At 42.6% G+C, this 20,198-nt stretch overlaps 1 protein-coding gene across 1 annotated transcript in view; it reads right to left on the minus strand.

Annotated features, from left to right (window-relative positions):
• EXT1 (exostosin glycosyltransferase 1) overlaps positions 1 to 20,198 on the minus strand; it is a 292,312-nt gene that overhangs the window by 32,275 nt on the left and 239,839 nt on the right. Inside the window, exons 2-4 of the mRNA XM_030875654.3 lie at positions 11,662 to 11,755; positions 10,050 to 10,157; positions 4,258 to 4,377 (exon numbers count right to left, since the gene is read on the minus strand). Coding sequence (XP_030731514.1) covers positions 4,258 to 4,377; positions 10,050 to 10,157; positions 11,662 to 11,755 — 322 coding nt within the window. The remainder of the gene's footprint in view (positions 1 to 4,257; positions 4,378 to 10,049; positions 10,158 to 11,661; positions 11,756 to 20,198) is intronic.

The raw sequence follows: 20,198 nt of genomic DNA on the forward strand, positions 1-20,198 counted from the left end.
TGGATGGATCTAGAGACTGTCATACAGAGTGAAGTAAGTCAGAAAGAGAAAAACAAATACCGTATATTAACACATATATGTGGAACCTAGAAAAGTGGTACAGATGAACCAGTTTGCAGGGCAGAAATAGAGACACAGATGTAGAGAACAAACGTATGGACACCAAGGTGGGAAAGTGGCAGAGGGGTGTGGTGGGATAAATTGTGAGAGTGGGATTGATATATATACACTAATATGTATACAGTGGTTAACTAGTAAGAACCTGTTGTATAAAAAAAAAATAAAATTCAAAAATTAGAAAAAAAATAGAGAGAGACATGTACCACAATGTTCACTGCAGCACTATTTACAATAGCCAGAACATGGATGCAACCTAAGTGTCCGTTGACAGATGAATGGATAAAGAAGATGTGGCAGATGTATACAATGGAATATTACTCAACCATAAAAAGAAACGAAATTGAGTTATTTGTAGTGAGGTGGATGGACCTAGAGTCTGTCATACAGAGTGAAGTAAGTCAGAAGGAGAAAAACAAATACTGTATGCTAACACGTATATATGGAATCTGAAAAAAAAAAAGGTTATGAAGAATCTAGGGACAGGAGAGGAATAAAGCCACAGATGTAGAGGATGGACGTGAGGACACAGGGAGGGGGAAGGGTAAGCTGGGACGAAGTGAGAGAGTGGCATGGACTTATATATACTACCGAATGTAAAATAGATAGCTAGTGGGAAGCAGCCGCATAGCACGGGGAGATCAGCTTGGTGCTTTGCGATGACCTAGAGGGGTGAGATAGGGAGGGTGGGAGGGAGGCTCAAGAGGGAGGGGATATGGGGACATACGTATGCATATGGCTGATTCACTTTGTTGTACAACAGAAACTAACACAGTATTGTGAAGCAATTATACTCCAATAAAGATCTATTAAGGAAAAAAACAAAAAACAAAAAAACTGTGTCTCTAAAGAACTGCATGGCTCAAATCGAAGGGGAAAACGGCTTTCCAGTCACAGAGATGAAAACAGCTTGACTTAAGATCCTATGCTGGTGAATATAACACATCCAACTGTTATTATAAGATAATTGAGTACTGCTAACTTAATAGGCAAGAGACCAGAGCTATGCAATAAACCATACTCAAAAGAAATGTAATTAATGAGATACCATCTTTCATCTGGCGAATTAACAAAGCTGTGTGTGTGTTTTAATTATGATTCTGAAGGCTGACAAGGATATAGTAAGAGAGGGTGTCCCCCAGATGGCCTGTGAGAATCTAAATTGCCTCAACGTCTTTGAAGAGTAATTTGGCAATACCTATCATGAGTCTTAGTCATGCCTGGACTCTTGGGTTGAGTAATCTCATTTCAAGGACTCCATCTAAAGAAATAAAGACATAGTCTAAGCTACATGTAGAAGGGCATTGGTTGGATAAAGATATCTCTATCTCTAAAAAAGAAATAATTAGAAATAACATTAATAGTCAGCAATAGCAGATTGGTTAAATAAATAGAGGTTCACTAAGGGATGGAATATAGGGTGAAAAAATGAAAACATGTGGTCTGGATGTATAGCCAAAAATGCATAAAAGTGGCATGTGAAAACACTGAGGAAAGAATAACTTAAGAAATATATCAGGGGAATTCCCTGGCAGTCCAGTGGTTAGGACTCTGTGCTCTCACTGCCGAGGGCCCGGATTCAATCCCTGGTCTGGGAACTAAGATCCCATAAGCTGTGTGGTATGGCAAAAAAAAAAAAAAAAAGAAGGAAATGTATTGGAGCAACGGCAGAAAAATTTGTCAAAAAAAAAAAGTTTAGCTTTTTCAACACAGACCATATATAAAAGTAAATTGGATTAAATAGTTAAATGTAAAAAATTAACCATGAACGTACTAGAAAATACTAATGTGTATGTGTGTTGCACATAAATAAAATTATGGGTCAAAAAGTCCTTTCTAAACAGTAGCAAATGGAAAAGCTGGAGATGAAAAGATTGCCCCATGATAAACAAAACAGAAAGCATACCACAAATTGGGGGGAATATTCGCTACAAAAGAATCAAAGGTTAATCTTTTTAAACCTAATAAGCTCTTAAAAATTAATGAGAAAAGCGGGACAACGTTGTGGCCATTTCTATTTCTTTCTTTGTGAGCTGCCTGAGCAAGAAACATACAAGAAATATTCATTCTTACTAAGATCTCAAGAAAATAATGACTTATCATTTTTAAGGATATAATGTCCAATATGGTGAAAGTGAAAAAAATAAATATAATTAAAATAGGTTCTCTCATATAAGCTGGAGGGAATATAAATTAGTTGAATTCTATTGCAGGAAAATTGACAGTTCATATTCGAAATCTTAGCATTTGGCATACTGTTTGAGCCAGGACTTTGAATTCAAGGAATTTATCCTAAGGAAGTAATCTTGAATCTGCACAACAACTTGGCACTGAGGCTATTAGCTTCAATGATGTATATAATAATTGAAAACCAGAAACAATTTTAATAGCCTCAAACTGGGGATTAATTAACGGAATTAAGTGACATCGTGAATGGAATATTATATAGCCATTAAAATAATTGTAGTAAAATCTAATGAGATACTAGGAATAATTATTAAGCAGAAAAAACAGGTTATAAACTAAGTATAGAAAAACTCCTCTTTAAATTAAAAATGACAACATATTTATGCATTTGCATAGAAAAAATGAATATGTTTATATGTGTGTATATATGTCAATAGTGATTTGTATGGGTAGATTATTTTATTTTTGTGCTATAAGTATTTTCTATTATTTTCTAAAAGGAATATGCACTTCTTTGATAAAAAGCACTCATTCCAAAAAGCAAACGAACAAACAAAAAAAACCCAAAACAAGTGACATTCAACTTTCCTTAAGAAGGGCCTAGGAAGGGTCTTAGACGGAAGACAGGATCAAAGAAAAGGTTCAAATTTATTAATATTCAAATCTGCTGCTATGTACAGAAGTAAAAACCCAATCAATTTTCATTGAGGAGAGTGCTTTTGGAGGAATAAGAGAAATTTGCTTGTAATAAGGAAGCCCTTGGAAGGCATTCTACCCTATCCCCTTTCAGGAGGAGACCTGGATCCTAAATAGCCCTTTTCACTTAGTTCCAGGATGAAAACGACACAACCCATTTACAAGAGGACACTGGGATAGAGCCTGGCCACACAAAAGCAGGAGGCCCAGGCTAAGCTCAGGGTAGGTAAGCCCCACAGTGTGCCTGGGGTATGACCAGAGTTGGCTCTGGTACCCAGGATGGCAAGACAACAGCAATGGCACAAAACAGGATGACTTCAGTTTTCTTGGTGTTTTTCAGACTTAGCATAGTGTATACTCCCAATTACATTAGCTTTTGGAGCAGTAATAACTTTTCCAAAGAAAATATTTCAAAAGTGAGGCCACAAATGCCCCTACTTCTCGTGGTGGACACCTCAGAATCACCTTGATGCTGTGCTTCACCTGAGGACCTCTGCTCTCCTTCCTGTAATTCATGAGTGTGCAGATCCAGAAATCTTTTCTCAGCTCTTTGTGCTGCTTTGGTGTAGCCTCAGGCCATTGCTATCTGCTCTACTTCCAAAGGTTTTAATCATCTCCATGCTTCCCTTTCCTTTTTTCCTCCTGCCTTAAAAAAGGCAACTCGAAGATGGGCACCCATCTGTCTAGAATAGTTTCTGATCTCATAAAGTTTAACACTTTCTGTACCAGATGGGAGTAATCCTGATTTTCTTCTTAACACATCCTTGCAGCAATGATGCTAGCTGGGCTGCATATGTCTTGAGAATAAATTTGGCTGTATCCTAATGCCATTGGACTACAGTACCCAGTAAACTATTCATATTTTTAGAATGGGAGAAGATGTTCCCCTACTTGGTCACTATCTGTTTCCTAAGTGGGCTCCAGAAATATGCTTTCAAAGGATGCCATTGAGTGTGAATGACAGGAGGACAGTCATTAGCTACCTGTCTCTGAAATGATGTAAGACAGAGCCCATCTCTGTGTCAAGGAGTGTAATTTCTCCTATGTCAGCTTTCCTCATTGGAGTCTGTCAAGAATGGAGGTCTTTGCTTGGGCACGGCAGAGCAGGTAAAAAGGGGTTAACTGACACATTCAAGTACAGAAGGTTCGGTTTCGCCCCATTTGACCAATTACACATCACTAATAGCAAAAGAGAAGGCTGAGAGAAACATATAAAGGACCATTATTCAAGACCAAGAACCAAGTGGTCTCACTTACCTCTAGTGTAGTTAATACAATCTTCTCAACTGAAGAAAAATAAGCCTCCCACAAGAATTGTGTCTGCTGTCTAAGTGCTAGGATTTTATCCTGATGAATAGACCTGATTGTAGAAGGAATCTGTAACACAAAGTGAACACATAATAACTATAACCGGATAACAATTAGATGCCATTTGATCAAAATAACCCACTTGGGTTAGGCTTTTATTCTTCATAGCCTTCAGCTTCTAGCATACAGATCTACTAAAAATCACCAACCCCTAAATTGAAAGGCCCTTCAGAGGTGTCAGCTACAAACAGCACTTACTGGGAATCAGCTTTAAGGACCTTAAATGCACGAGAGTTAGAGCTCGCTTCTAAGATTTGGTAGCAGCTTATCAGTTGCTTAGGGTGTTCCTACAGTAGTCTTTGCTGTTTTCTCTTCTCAGATTCCCACACATCCTTGATCCTGCCCATGGACAACCAAGTACTACAGAGAAGGAGCTACGGCCTTGCAGCAAGGCTGAGAGACATCATCCTGCAAGCACTTCTAAGGCACACCACGCCAGGGACTACAAATGATCTACGAGAAGGCTTTTTAGGGAATGTCTCTGAGTCTCTCCATTTAATATGCAGCTGGGGTAGTCATTTCTATGTGCATGTATCTCCTGCCTCTCCCTGAGAGCTTTCTGCTCCCCAGGCTTCTCTTTGTGGCTGCAGCACTAACACCAAACTAACACAATCTGTCATACATGTTTAACCATCACTGCTCTCTACCAGGCTGCACAATTTTTAAGGGGGGATCTATGCCCTGTCCATCCTGCTACACTTTTTATAGCTAGGAGAGTGGCTTTTACGTGTAGGTACACCTCAGAGACACTGTGTGTTCAGCTCTAGACCAACACAATAAAACAAATATCGCAATAAAGCGAGTCACACAAAACTTGTGTGGTTTCCCAGTGCATATAAAAGTTACGTGACACTACAGTCTATTAAGTGTGCAATAGCATAATGTCTAAAAACACAAGGTAACTACCTTAATTAAAAATACTTATTACTAGGGGCTTCCCTGGTGGCGCAGTGTTTGAGGGTCCGCCTGCCGATGCAGGGGACGCGGGTTCGTGCCCCAGTCCGGGAAGATCCCACGTGCCGCGGAGCGGCTGGGCCCATGAGCAATGGCCGCTGAGCCTGCGCGTCTGGAGCCTGTTGCTCCATGACGGGTGAGGCTGCAGCGGTGAGAGGCCCGCGTACCGCAAAAAAAAAACCAAACTTATTACTAAAACGTCCCCACTAACCATCATCTGACAACATAGGGTTGACACAAACCTTCAATTTGTTGAAAAAAAAAAAAGCATCTACGAAGCATAAAATAAGCGAGGTATGCCTGTTGTAGTTATTCAATAAACAGAAGTGGAATTGAACGTGGCCATCTGAAGCCACCAAAGGGATATCATTATTTTCACTAGCAGTATAACTCAGTGGTTAAGCACAGGAACATGGGAGTTAGACCACAGTGGGAGTCTTGGCTCTGCCATTTACTAGCCCTGCTTCCCTGGACAAGTTACATGATCTCTCAAAGATTTCATTTCTTCACTTATAAAATGATATAGTACTAACGTCATAAGGATATAGTACTAACATCATAAGGTTGTTATGAAGATCACATAAGTGCTTTGCACAATGCCTAGCACATGGGAAGCTTTATTAACAAAGTAATTATTACCACTACTATTACTATTGACTTAAGGGTGATGATATTCAAAGACAGACCAATTGCTTAATGTCTGCATGTGAACTTGCTTGGGTCTGGAGCTCTGAAATGTACTTCCTGGGTGTCTGGTGAGTCTCCTTGGTTTGCTCCCTATCTTCACCTATAGCCCAAAGGCTATTTCATTTATGGAGTCTATACTTAGGGGAGATTCCTTGTGATTAGCAACTGTCCTTTTGTGCTCACCTCTTTCTGCATGCTTGCCTCCCTAATGTGTAATTAATCAGACAGGCATGGGAGCCTGGACTGAAGCAGGAATGCTCCGCTAGCTGCTTTAATAAGAAAGTTACCCATGGCATTGCGACTAAGACTACATCTGAATTTCCAGTGGTGGCGAAGGAAGTAGGAGCAGTTTTTTAAATTTTTTTTTTGCGGTACACGGGCCTCTCACTGCTGTGGCCTCTCCCGTTGCGGAGCACAGGCTCTGGACGCACAGGCTCAGCAGCCATGGCTCACGGGCCCAGCCGCTCCGCGGCATGTGGGACCTTCCCAGACCGGGGCACGAACCCGCGTCCCCTGCATCGGCAGGCGGACTCCCAACCACTGCGCCACCAGGGAAGCCCTGGAGCATATTTTTTGATTCAAGACCACACTTACGGGAAGCCATAGAACTGCTTCACAGTATCTACATGAGGACAAGTTCACTTCCTTTGGCAATGTCCAGAAGCAGATACTCAATGTGCAGCCCCAAAGTGTGTATCTGGATTCCCAACACTGGAGCAGCATGGAGGCAACAGGTAAAGGAGAAACATTAGCCTGAAACCAGAGCTCAAGGTCAAGTGGAAATAAAATATCCTTGAAGGAGGTAGAGAAACCATTCAGATCATGGATGCTTCATAAGCCAAAGAACATTTATTTTTATTTACTGAGAAAATTACTCAGATTGCCCAAGAAAGACTAGAAAAAAATTACCCTCCTCAATTTTCATAATCATGCCCTCTTCTGAATGTCAGTGGTATTTTCTAAGAGTCATACAGGTAGACTGTTTCATTATGATCATGAGGAACCAGTCCATTAGAAAAATGTCAAAAGCTATCATCACGATGGGCTCTCCAGAAAACTGAGTAGGCTGTGGTTATGAAGGCAGAAAGGACAGCACAGATGAGCCTTCCAATACAGCCCCTCTCTTCTATTAGCCACATCTTGATGTTACTACATCAAGTGAAATATATCCTACCCATTTGTGCATATGATACAAGTATCTGACAGCACTCTTCAAAGTGCTCTGGAAGATAATTCCAATTGATTAAAAAGACAGAGTTCCAAATTTTAATGGCATTTGGCTACTGGTTCTTAATCTGCTTGTCCTGAGAGACAGGTATGGGAAAGTGATAAATTAATTCCAATTTGGCCGGATTGTTCAAAGTTGCAGAACTCAGTGAAGTCTTAATAAAAGGTCATGCATGGTAACGGAACTAATGGAATCTACCAAGATAGATATAGGAGAGCAACAGTAAGCTCTCTTGGTGACATGACAACAAGAATATATGCAAATAAAAACACCTGAGCTGTTCTAAAACAGGAAATGAAAAATGGTAACATAACAAAAACATTTCCCAGGGCAGACATTTGGGCTGGGTGCCAGTTCTTTAAAACCATTGTCAATGACAGTGCAGTCATCATTCAATATGGAGGCAGCTGTGCAAAGACAGACGGCATATGAGAGAGGAAAATGCCAGCAAGTTTGAGTAGGTGCAGAATGAAAAATGAAATCCCCAGCATTAAGATAAAATGTTGCCTCAGAAGGTGAAATGCTTCTGGGGAATCAACTCTGCTGAAATGGTAGAGACCAGACAACCACAATTCAGTATCCTGGAACACGCTCCGCTCTCAAAGACAAACTCCCAACTCAGTCACATCAAATTCACGGGAGCACTGGTACATAAATGGAGAAATTATGGCTGGTATTTTTTATTCCCTTTCTTTCCTAAATTTCCTTTAATGAGCATGCATTATTTTTTAAAAATCATAAGAGAGGGCTTCCCTGGTGGTGCAGTGGTTGAGAGTCCGCCTGCCGATGCAGGGGACACGGGTTCGTGCCCCGGTCCGGGAAGATCCCACATGCCACGGAGCGGCAAGGCCCGTGAGCCATGGCCACTGAGCCTGCATGTCCGGAGCCTGTGCTCCGCAACGGGAGAGGCCACAACAGTGAGAGGCCCGCGTACCGCAAAAAGAAAAAAAAAAAAAAACATAAGAGGAAGGAAAAAGGCAACATGGAAAAGAACCACATCTATCACTGTCATGAGTGAATGTTTTAGGCACACACCATCTCTGTGTGGGGAGAACTATACTAGATCACGTGTCCTCCTCTTGCTTCTGAGGTCCCAGGGGCCTTGGAAATCACAGATCTGAGTACCAGACACAAGGCATGTTTTAGGAGCTGCGTTCAGCTTGGCTTGCCTAATTCATGGCCCTCTTGGTTACAGATATTCCACTGTTACTTTAGGGAGAGTACTGAGTTATTTCACCAGCCAGTTAGCAGACTGGCCAGCAGCACAGAAGTAGAATTAATGAGAGTTAGAAACTGAATTTCCTGAATATTGAAAAAAAGACATTAAAAAATATCATTTTACAAATATTTGTGGTAGTTCAAGATAAAGTACAATGCCATGAAATAACAGCATTAAAATATCCCATCATATTAGAGAAAGGAGTATGGCAATTTATGTTGAAGCTAAAACATTATTGCACAAAGGGTCTTTAGAAATCCTCAGTGACTGAGTATTCCTGCCCCAGGATTTTTCTGTGAGTATCATATCCCCCTTCCCAGGCAGCTCTTGAGAAGTTTAAACTTTTATTAGGCAGCCTTGTGGAAGATTGGTTGATGTATATGTGTGGATTTATTTCTTAGCTCTGTATTCTGGTCCATTAGTCTATATATCTGTCTTTATGCCAGCACCATACTGTTTTGATGACTGGAGCTTTATAATATATTTTGAAATTAGGGACTATAATTCCTTGGTTTTGTTCTTTTTCCTCAAGATTGATTTGGCTATTTGGGGTCTTTTCTGGCTCCATATGGATTTTAGAGCTGTTTTTCTATTTCTGTAAAAAACAAATGCCATTAGGATTTTGGCAGAAATTGCCTTGAATCTGTGGATCACGTTGGGTAATATGGACATTTTAATAATTAGTAAGTCTTAATTCTGCAATAGAAGACAACATGGATGAACCTTGAGGACATTATACTAAGTGAAATAAACCAGTCACAGAAAGACAAATAATTCATGAGTCCACTTATAAGAGATATCTAAAATAATCAAATTCATAGAATTAAAGAGTAGAATGGTGGTGACCAGGGGTTGGGGGATGGGAAGTGAGGAATTACTAGTAAGTGGGCATAAAGCTTCAGTTAAGCAAGCTGAATAAGCTTTAGAGACCTGCTGTAGCACATTGTACCTACACTCAACCATAATGAGTACACGTCAAAATTTGTTAAACGAGTAGATTTCATATTACATGTTCTTACAACAATAAAATTAAATGGAAAAAAATCTAAATGGCCAAAAATACATTTTAAAAAAAAATACATTTTCATTTGAGGCTGCTCTTTTAAATATACATCTTAAAGATAACACTCACTCATGTACCCAGACTAGATCATTTGAGCAATGATAACACTAAGCATAAGAATCAGCCCTAGAGACCTCTCTCTTTCTGAAAATTAATCTGAAGGCAGATACGGAATTGGGAAAGGAGTACAAAGTGGCAACAGGATGGTACAAAAACTCTCCGGTATAATTTCTAAACATTCTGAATATTGAGGGGGGTAGATACACACCTCTTCTCAGTATCAGAGTTCAGTGTGGTCTACCTGCAACTTCTCCTTCTCTGAATATATTCCCTGGACCTGAGCAGATTGTGTGTTGGGAAGTGAACGATGTCATGTTAAATGACTTCATATTCACCATGACACAGGCAATTTTCTCCTGATAAAATTTCTTTTACAGAGCTGATCTTTTGGATTCATCTTCTTTGAAAGTCTGGACGGGGGCAACAATAATCCACTGATCTGTTGAAGGCCACCACCACCCCTTCCTTACCTGTAGTAACAATCTCTCATCACCTATGACGGCAGCTTGGTTCCAATTAATCACTTCAGAGAATGGCAACTCCCATCCATTGCTGAGCATCACAGGGACACAGGCGGCCTGTGCAAAGAAGGGGACTTCGTGAGTGTGAGGAATATGGCAGCAGGAACCCTTCCAATCAGAGGTGAAATGGGTACAAATTCTGCATGAATCCTGGACTGCTGAGGTCAGAAGAAAAGTGGGCTTTTATGAATTATCAAGTCACATGAAGTCTGTCTGTATCCAGCTGAGATTTTGCTATTTGCAAGTCTTGCCCTAGAATGCGAAAACCCCATTTCTATTCTTGTACATGGTTTGGCTGACCTTACCTCTATGCAGGCAACTGGCCTCCGTTGAAGAAGGTTTATTGACGTAACAAAATCGTTCACCAGTAAAATCCTAGCGTAAAAGCCACCTTGAACATGAACAGCCTTGTCAGTGTAACTGCCATAGCCCACTTGCAAAGTGGTTCACCCCAATGTCCTGAGCAACAAAGAACAGTTCGGCCTTCCTGATAAAGCATTTTGTGGACTAAACTGTTACAGGGTGCTCACCTTTCCCTAGCCATGTAAACATCTGAACTTTGTTCCCTTCAGTGTGGAGGGATCCCAACCACTGTCGTACCAATTTACTACCCACACAGCGACCTAAGAGCCAAGAAACACCACGCTAATGACAAAATTCTGGTTGCAAATAACTCAGAATCCAAAGCAGAGAACAATTTGCTCCATGCAACATCCCAAGAGGCTTGGGGAATGTCAGGAATGGTATGGTTCATAGAACGTGCCAGAAAAGACTTTCAAGAGAAGGAAGCTCTCCTGTCAGAGGACACAACAGAATGACGGCAATTAAGAAGCACTGCGACAAAAGCACAGATTCAGCCGGGGCAGAGCACAGAGGAAGAAAGGACATAGTAGCAAGGCATCCAGGAGCTGAGAGAGGTGGAGAGCGTGCTTTCTAGCCAACAAGCAAGGCTGGTTGCAACTTCCAGGTGGGAAGTGTGGAGAACTGTCTCAGCAGGTGAAGGCATTTCTGCAAAGTGAAGATTAATAGCAGAGACCCAGCAGCTCCAGGACCTCTGAACTTCAGAGCCTGGGAGGAGCTGGGCTGAGTGCGTGCCTCTACCTTGCAGGGTATCACGCTCAGCATTTAGAGGAACTGAGTGACGACTGAGATGGGGACAGAACCGACGATTTTGCTTTTGGGAAATACCACCCATCAGTCATTTTCATTGCTCTTGAGACTGGCTTCCAGGAGGAGGGCTGAGTCTCCGTGGAGCCCAGGTCGGCTGCCTGGTGGGCAAGCAGATCTGCCCTCTGTTTGTAAACACGTCTCTGAAGAACCCACCCTCCCTTGAAAGTCCCATCGGATCTCCTCATGTCCAAAGGCAGGGAGTAAATCCTCCCTCCGCCCGCCCCCCTCAACTCATAAAAATGTTGCAGATTTTCTTGGGAAAACAGATTTCAGGTGTTTAAGGCAAACCACACGTTCGGCTTAGACCCCAGGAGAAGTGCTACGGTTAAACTCCGCCCCAGTCTGACGTTGAGTCCTCAGCCCTATTCTGGGGAGGATCAGGGTCTCTTACCTGCAGAGCCTCCAGGAACCTGAAAGACCCAAGCCTGCGACCACGAGGAACCAGACAGAAAGTGGCATTGTGCAGCATTTCCCGATAATCATACCTAGAAAAAGAGGAAGAGCCATGAGCAAGTAAAGGCGCGTTAGGAATGGGGCAGGGGAGAGGGTCGGGGGAGGGGTGAGTCAGCACACCTGGGGTAGGTGCACACCTACCAGAGATTACCCAGAGCAACTCGGGCGATACACAGGCAAGCCTCACTTTTCCAGGGCGGGAGGTGGGCAGGGTTGTTGCATGAAGGAGAAGAAATGTGAACCATCACACTGGACAAAGCAATTACGGCCTTTTGCAAACAGTACATAAAAGACAAGTCTGATGGTCCCAGCAAAATTTTGGCTTGCCCAGCCTTTGCTTCCCAAATCAGATTTTTGTCTCGGATGAAAATAGGTTGCCCCCATAAGCTTAAAAAATACTCACCGCTAGTTCTTTTTTAATGCCATGTCATTCAATAAAACGAAGGCTGTTCTTGTTTCCTACCCCACAAACCCATGCTACTAAAACCTACTCAGGAAACCTCCATTCTAAGCACAAAACATTTAGTTTCTTCTTCAAGCTGGAGTTTCTACTTTTAACCAAGAACATTTTGTTACCCCAGACAAACACTCCTGTATAAGAATGGTTGGCATGGAGGTGAGAGAGAAGGAGCCAGCCCAAGAAATGGGGAAAGAGGAATAACAGGAAAAAAAACCAAAAAACGGTGGGGCCTGTGGGAACCTGGGCAGCAGAAGAGATGATTTCTTCCTCAAACACCATTTAGTTGTATCACACTGTTTCTACACTTGAAAAAATGCAAAATGTAATATGAATGTCACCTGTCTCTTTATACCGGTGAAGTGCAGGAAAGGTAACAAGCCTCTCATTTTATTCAGGGCTAGCACTTTAAAAATGATTTCCAGGGACTTCCCTGGCAGTCCAGTGCTTAAGACTCTGCACTCCCAATGTAGGGTACACGAGTTCAATCTCTGGTCAGGGAACTAAGATCCCGCAGGCCACACAGCATGGCCAAATTAATTAATTAATTAAACTAGAAATCTTTTAAAAATAAATAAATAAAAATAAAAATGATTTCCACAAATACGTTCCTAAACACACAGCTGAAATTTCATTTGGAGCTTAAGAAAACTTGGGAAACTGGAGATGGCTCAGGTCCTGTGAAGGCCCAGTTTCTCAGAGCCAGGATGAAATCACTCTCCTTTTTCAAGAGCCTCCCAGGCTCAGCAGACAGGTGACTTTGACAGTAGCATATGTCACCAGCACTTTCTGACTCTAATAGTCTAATTTAATCATAGCCTGAAGGCATTGGATTCTTCCCTCCTCTTTTGGGGATACTGATATATACATTTATATTTTTCAAGTCCACATCTATTTTTATATTCTCACACAAACTAGGCATATGGGAATAAGCCAATTTTCGATTATAAGCCCATCATTAAGAAGAGACGTCATGCAAAGGACCATTTACTTAAACAAGCGTGTACAATTAATTTGCACAAGGAAAGGTCACTGTGAATGGATTATCTCCATTGAGAGTAAAATTTAAAAAAAAAAAAGAAAAAGAAAAAAAAGAAAACCCTTGCTACATTAATTAAACTGCAAAATAGACCTCCAAGTAGAAAAGATTTTTAAGAGGGTTCAAATCTAGCTAGATGAAAATAATAATAAATTATGATAGCAATGGCTTCTCTTCCTTACCAAACATAGGGAAATAATTGACAAGTATCTTCAAGTTCAACTGTTGATAATGTCTGAATATCTACCTCATCAGTGGAGAAGAGTGAACTATGTACATACACACAATATATATGTATAAAGTTTAAACTGAAACTTTTTTTTAATATAAAAAGGTCAAATATACTTGAGGCTACAGCAAAGTTTAATAAATGCCCAGAATCGAAACCCCTGAGGGGCTGGAACAGAAGGCCCCGCCTCCTTACCATCAGGCTGCTACAATGTAAAACCCTATTAACGTGCCGGATTGTAACAAGTTTCAAAGTTGCCAGTTGCAAAATTTACTTCAGGGAAGGAGTGGGCAAGAGGAAAGGCAGAAAACTTGTAGGAAAAATTCAAATGACAGCTATTCAAGCTATTGATTTTTAAGGGGTTGTGTAGGAAGATTTGCTGATGTAGTGAATAAAGCTTCATGATTGAAACTTGTGTTCATTCACGTAATAGGTAACAGAAGATGAGGGACAATCATTCCTGCTGGAATCAGGAACCCACTAGGTAAGCTGTGAGATTAAGAACAAAACGATGGGCTCTCTGGGCCTCCGTTTCCTCATCTGCAAAATGAGTCAGTTGGGCAAGATGACTAAAGATGGTTTTGAACATTCCATTATTCTTTATGTTATCATTTTTAGGTAAGAAAGAAGAATGTCCCTTTGAGAGTATCCCACTGCTCCAAAAGTTTCCATAACCACTGTATGTATGTGTGTATATGTGTCTACAGAAATCTGCTCGTGTACACAATGTGTAATGTGTGTATTTATATTGACACACAAAGACGTACAGAAACATAATCACTCATAACCTGAAACAATGATTTTTGGATTTCTAATCATGCTCAACCCATGGACCAGCCTCATTCTTGGGCTCTAGTGACAGTGAGCCTATGAATTACTGTGTACTACAATTGAAGAAGTAATGATGCCTGCAAAGGGGACAATCTTTCTAATTGGGCCACGTATGTATTTGGTACCCTCCCACTCAGCTCTCTGTTGTTCTCCCATGCCCCATGTCTACCTCCTTCTAGGTGCTTAAACTTGTTCATTTATTCAATCATTCTTTTAAGAAATACTATGTTCCAGGCACTGTTCTAGTCTTGCAGATGTTGTGTAGAGAAAATGCTTCTTCAGCTGCTAGATCTACCAAAGACTCATTGGATAACTAGAAAAGACTGATGAGGACTTCAGGTGTAACATCTCCTGAGGGCATTTGTATTAAGTACACTGTGGAAGCCTGGCCTTCCAGAATGACACACTAGGGAATTCTGAGGACACTCTTCCCACCAAAACAACAATTTAACTGGTACAAATTATAAGAGCATCATTGAAAGTTTCTGGAAATTGTCCTAAGGTCATGATGACAAATGGAAAAACATTCGTTCAAGAAAATCTACCAAATCTCGGCAAGAACTGAGAACGTCTGGAGCATCTGAGCCGAGATCTGCTCCATCACCAACCCCCAACAGCTCTACCTAATAGAAGTTGTAACGTAGGCGAGTACAGCTGAGAAGACCGGTCTCCCTCTACCCCCAGCTCCCATCGAGAAAGTGAAAATACAACCTATAGAAGAGAGAAAGTATTTGCAAATCATAAATCTGACAAGGGACTTTTATCCAGAAAAGGTAAAGAACTCTTACAACCCAACAATCAAAAGACAAATAATCCAACTTAAAAACAGGCAAACGGGGGCTTCCCTGGTGGCACAGTGGTTAAGAATCCGCCTGCCAATGCAGGGAACACGGGTTCGAGCCCTGGTCCAGGAAGATCCCACATGCCGCGGAACAACTAAGCCCGTGCGCCGCAATTACTGAACCTGTGCTCTAGAGCCCGCGAGCCACAACTACTGAGACCACGTGCCTAGAGCCCATGCTCCACAACAAGAGAAGCCACCACAATGAGAAGCCCGTGCACTGCAACCAAGAGTAGCCCCCGCTCACCGCGACTAGAGAAAAGTCCGCACACGGCAACAAAGACCCAATGCAGTCAAAATAAATAAATAAATAAATTTATAAAAACAGGCAAAGGATGTGAATAGACATTGTTCCGAAGAAAATATACAAAGTGCCAATAAGCACATGAAAAGATACTTAACCATTAGTCTTTAGGGAAATGCAAATCAAAACAAGGAAATATCACTTTACAGCGAGTAGGACGGCTATAATCAAGAGGACACATGACAACAGGTGCAGATGTGGCTGCAGAGACACTGGAACACTCGTGTACTGCTGGTGGGATGGTAAACTGGGGCGGCCGCGTTGGAAAATGCTTTGGCAGTTTCTTTTAGAACTAAAAATGGGCTTAGCACCCAGCAATTGCACTCTCGGGCATCTATCCCAGAGAAATGAAAACTTGTTTTCACGCAGAAACTTGTCCACGAATGTTCACAGCAGCTTTCTCCTTAATAGCCCCAAACTGGAAACCATCCAAATATCCTTCAGTGGGTGAATCATTCAGCCAACTGTGGTGCATGTATAGCTTAAAATACTTCTTAGCAATAAAAGGAAATGAACTACTGATACACACAACAACCTCAAGAAAATTATCCTAAGTGAAAAAGCCAATCCCAAAAGGACATATTCTGAATTAGTCCATTTATATAGTGTTCATGAAATGACATAATTACAGAGATGGAGAACAGGTTGGTGGCAACCAGTGGATAGGGACTGGGGAACAAGATGTGGAGACGACAGGTCAAGTGAAGGGGACAGTCTTTTTAGAGACTAATTCTTCCCTATGACTTAAGCTTAAAAATATAGATCACATCAAAATCATAAACTTCTTAAAAACAAGAAATAACGAACATATGAGATCTAAGCAAGAAGGTAAGTAGACGAGGGAGGCAACTAATCTCAGAGAACTTTCAGCTTTATTAATAACGGTTTTGGTACCCTTTTCAGATGGCCCTTAAGTCCCCTGCTGTATAGGTGATGACACAGAAGACAGAACAGTTTCCATAAACTGCTTCAATGAAAAATGCAATAAAAATAACATGACCCTGTATTTAACCTAGAAACCAAACCCGTTCTACGGCCGAAATAATTCACTACAACAACCTTAAAGTTGCAGTGAATAATGTCTGGGATACACCCCATTTAAAATGGGCCATACAATAATGCATAATTGAAGCCCTTCCCCTTCATATGAAACTTTTTTTTTGGGGGGGCTGGGAGCAATTCAGTGCAACCAGCATATGGGTGGAGGGCGATGTGGCATTAGTGCTGGGGTCCTCAAAGTACACTCTTCCAACTAGTAGCGTCATCTGGGAAATTGGTAGAAATGTACATTCTCAGCCTTACCCAGGCCTGCTGAATCAGAAACCCTGCGGGAAGGGCCCAGGATTCTGTTTTAACAAGCCCTCCAGATAATTAAGATGCGCCCTAAATTTTGAGAACCACTGGCACGGTGGTTAAGAGCCTAACGATTAGAAGCTTAGTTGTTAAGCAGCTTTAGACCCAGCCAAACCTGGGTTCCAATTTCACCTTGGCTATTCACAAGCTGAATGTTCTTGGGAAAGTTGTTTTTTTTTTTTTTTTTTTGCAGTACACGGGCCTCTCACCACTGTGGTCTCTCCCGCTGCGGAGCACAGGCTCCGGACGCGCAGGCTCAGCGGCCATGGCTCACGGGCCCGGCCGCTCCACGGCATGTGGGATCTTCCCGGACCGGGGCACGAACCCGTGTCCCCTGCATCGGCAGGCGGACTCTCAACCACTGCGTCACCAGGGAAGCCCTTGGGAAAGTTTTTAATTTGTCTAAATCTTAGTTTCCTGGTTGGCAAAATGGGGATAATACTTCTACTGTGAGGATGAAATGATACATTTTAACTAAGCCTGGGCACATTATAAGCAATCCATAAATGGTAGCTATGATTGGAAGGGAGGTGACCGAATATAACGGAAAATACAGCCGGTTTACGTAGGAAAACCTGGGATGAAGAACTTGGCTTCTGGATCTACCACTTTCTGTGTGCCCCTGTGCAGACTGTTTAGCTTCTCTGGGCCTCAAAGATGTGAAGATTAAATGAGATCGCGTGCGTACAGCAGAAACCGCAAGGCACTGCGTGATCGTAAATTTTTGTATAAACTACAGCGGTTCAAGAGGAATACAAACATTTCAAAAACGTAACAAACAAACGGAAGAGGAACGGATTCCCGAGACAGAGCCAGGGAGCCGTGTAGAGCAGACCCTTGAAAATAAAATGAAAACAGAAGCTGTGAACCACAACAGCAGTTTCTAATTGAAAGGATTTTGCCTTATTATCAAACGCTCCATAGCCACGAATGATGCTGGTGCAGTGTGCCCACAGGTCCAGCTGTGCTTCCCACAATTCCCTGGTAGGCTCAGTTCCACGTGAGCCTGCTTTCTGCTAATCAAAGAGGATAGAGAAGACGTGAGCCAGGCCCTCCTCCCTGTAGCCACACAATTCTAGTGTCCCCCTGATGCCGCTACAGTGTGTCTCACGTATTGATTTACAAAGTGAACATCTACAGCTGATATGCTCCCTCTCAGCTCCCATCCTCATAAGTACTCAATCTTCTTTGCTTACCCCCAGGTTAGAATCACATCCCTGAAAAAAAAAAACAAAGAACGCAAAAACAACTTCTGACTGTTGTAGCTGCACAAAGTGCTCTGGGATAAGGGAAATAAAATAGCTTCCTTGGCACCTCCTCTGTGCTTTCTTTCATTCATTCAACAAACATTAGTTGAATGCCTAATGCCTAGTAATGCCTAGTACCACGTGTCAAATACTGTTCAAGGAACTGATGGTCCAGGGAGAAGGCAGATGTGTTATCAAAGGATCGTCATTCGTTGAGGGAAATGGGAGGATGGAGGCAAGGGCTGGGAGTTATGTAGAGAAGAGAAAAAAGGAGGCACAGCTTGGCTTCGGTGGGGAACGTGAGAAGCAGGGATGCCTCTTGGAGGACGGGAGATTCTGAGCTAATATTAAAGGAAGAGCAAGAGTCAGTCCGGCAAAGAGCTGAGAGGAGGCGACAGGCGTCTCTGGGGGTAGAGGTAGCAGAGCAGGAACAGAGACACCAAGGTGAGACACACTGCCCAGAGGCTGGGGTGCACCAGACGGGGAGGAGAGATGAGGCTGCTGGTACAGGCAGGGTCCCCCCAGGAGGATCTCCTGGACCTCAGACATGACCCTGTGCATGTGGTCGTGAGTCCCTGAAGGGCTCAAGCAGAAGAGTGACATGTCACCAAAGGAACGCTGAGGACTTGATATAAGCCAACTTCACAGGCAGATATGAAGTTCGCACAGCCCGATAACCTTGCCAACGTAGGTCACAGCTGTGGAGCCACCAGGGCTCCAGCTCCAGGCTTTCTGATTCTAAAGGGCCTTTGCTCTGTCCTACATGATACCGTCTCCTCGGCAGCCCACACAAATGGAGTGTCTGAAAGTTATGTTTCTTACACGGTGAAGTCCTAAACCTTTCACCTACTTTCAAGCATTGACAACAAAAGGCTACCATTTAAAAGGACTCTTTCTCCCCTACTCAAAACTCCACCCCATGTCACACCAGGAGGTCAGTCCAAGATGGTGCTCTGTTATTTAATATCTATGTTGCCTTAGGCCCTTTCTTGGACTATCACAGATTAGATGCTTAAAAGTTCAATTATTTTTGAGAAAACCCCAAAATCCATAGCATGTAATAAAATGAAACTGGCCCAAGGCACAGATTTGAACTGAGAAAACCATGAGTGGGAGCCAATCTTTTAGCTGGAAAATGGGTCCATTGGCCACCATTCTATTTGTTGTCTACACAGAAAAGTACAGGCCCCAGTGGTCTCTGTGAATTCACGGGATTCACTGAGCCTCAGTTTCTTCACGCCACCTGCTCATACAGCGTCTGTGCCCACGAATGAGCTACTCTATGTTCCGGAGTCAGGGAAATGCAGATGGATTATCTAGTGTGTGGCACTGGTGACCAGAGTGACTGCAGCCTCAGGGACTCAGTAGCTCCCAGCGGGAAGGCCCTCGCTATTTGGAGATGGTGAGATGCCTAACACAGGCCACTCTGCCCTGAGCACTGCCGGCTGCTCGAACCTCTGAAGCCGGTCAGGCCAAGGATTAGGAAATGATTTCTTTGTGGTGCTCCTCTGAATGACCCTGCCGATCCCAAGCTGTCCACCCTTTCACACTTCCTGGCTTTCCACTTAAGACCATCTTCTTTTTATGCCCATTGAAAATCCATTTCAACATCGGGAAGGGAGGGAGGAAGAGTGTGTGGGCTCTGGCTGGGGCGGGAGGCCCCAGGGGAGGTACTGACTCTTTCGCACACATTATCTCATTTAAGCCTCACAGCCACCCCAGGAGGTGGATATGGTTATACCTGCTTTTCACAGGGAAGAAGAAAGAGTCGGCTGAATCCTTGGAATCAAACCCTGCATCTGAACACACTGGATCATAATCCCATATCAAGTCTAAACTCCCTCACCCCATCTCTACCCTACACATCCACTGACAGCTAAGAACTGCAAACCTGGACCAGGTGGTAACCCTCCCCTGCACATATTAATGAACTGAACATGTACCAGGTACACCATAGAGAAGACCATGTCGGTTCCCGCCCATTACATAGCAACTCAATGGCTAATATGTAAAAGCAAGTGACAAAAATAGGACAGCCATTGATGATAACAATTATAATAATCATCCCCCCACTGATTACATGTTTCCCATGGGTGGGGCAACAATCCGTGTTCATTCCTGCCCTTTCTCTCTACAACCACACATGAAATGGCCCCATTTTACAGGTGATGAAG

This window comes from Globicephala melas, chromosome 17 (assembly GCF_963455315.2).
Source record: "Globicephala melas chromosome 17, mGloMel1.2, whole genome shotgun sequence".
Taxonomy (NCBI): domain Eukaryota; kingdom Metazoa; phylum Chordata; class Mammalia; order Artiodactyla; family Delphinidae; genus Globicephala; species Globicephala melas.